The following is a 1,028-nucleotide window of genomic DNA, read 5'->3' on the forward strand; positions in this document are numbered from 1 at the left end:
TTTAAATATACTTTTATTTACATATATGTACTGATTCCTTTCTATGAAGCACATAACCATCAATCTTCCTGTAGACCCACCAAGCGTAATCCCTCATATACATCTGTTTAATCCTTCTTCCCCCACAGGTCACCCATTGTGACGGGTACGTCTGTGTGTGGCATTAAATACAACGGTGGTGTGATTATTGCTGCAGATACATTGGGCTCATATGGTTCACTGGCGCGTTTCCGTTCCGTTTCGCGTATCATCAGAGTGAACGACCGAACGATTGTGGGCGGCAGTGGTGACTATGCAGACTTTCAATTCATCAAAGAGGATCTGGAAGAACTTCAGGTGTGTGTGAGGATGGGTATACGTGATTTGTATGCGAGTTTAGTCGGTTAGTTGTACGTGGTTTGTATGTGAGTACAATCGGTTTGATAAACGTGGTTTGTATGTGGTAAGTAGCATGGCTGGTGTAAACCACTATCTTGTCCAGGTGCATGTGTCTCAGCTATGATTGTCTAAGCTACTTGCGAAGCGCGTGTGTTGAGGAAAGGGGGTTCTCTTGGCTTAGCTTGTGTGCGTTGTCATGTTCGGTACAAGTGTGTTGACTGTTGTTGTTCTGAAGGAATAGTTAGGTATCTGTGTTAGCGCGCGTGTGTGTAAGGATGGGCCCCAGATGCGCGTAGGTAGGCTCTCACGTGGGGTTGTGTATCAACAGGCTCGGCAATGCGCAGTATTGTTATAGCTACCCCTATCGGCATGCACCCGCGATAGGGTATCAACCCTAATGGTATAGCTATAGAGCTTATGTCTCATACATGAGTAGAATATAGGGCTTATCATGTACACACTTCATTGTCACACATTACAGTTAGAGAACGATGAGGTTGCCGATGGACACAGTCTGTCGCCCAAGGCGATACACTCATATATTGGCAGAGTCATGTATGGCCGCCGCTCCAAGATGAACCCACTATGGAACTCACTCGTCGTGGCCGGTGTCGACAAAGACGGAGACGTGTAAGTGTGATATATATATA

At 45.9% G+C, this 1,028-nt stretch overlaps 1 protein-coding gene across 1 annotated transcript; it reads left to right on the forward strand.

Moving 5' to 3' along the window:
* Window positions 1–128: 128 nt before the first annotated feature.
* On the forward strand, window positions 129–1,012 carry SARC_17109 (hypothetical protein; the record flags this gene model as incomplete). Its single annotated transcript, XM_014288794.1, has 2 exons — window positions 129–336; window positions 860–1,012. Coding segments are annotated over 2 exons (361 nt in total), but the record flags the coding sequence as incomplete, so codon positions are not given.
* Window positions 1,013–1,028: the final 16 nt, after the last annotated feature.

Source organism: Sphaeroforma arctica, assembly GCF_001186125.1.
Source record: "Sphaeroforma arctica JP610 unplaced genomic scaffold supercont1.9774, whole genome shotgun sequence".
In the NCBI taxonomy this organism is placed as follows: domain Eukaryota; class Ichthyosporea; order Ichthyophonida; genus Sphaeroforma; species Sphaeroforma arctica.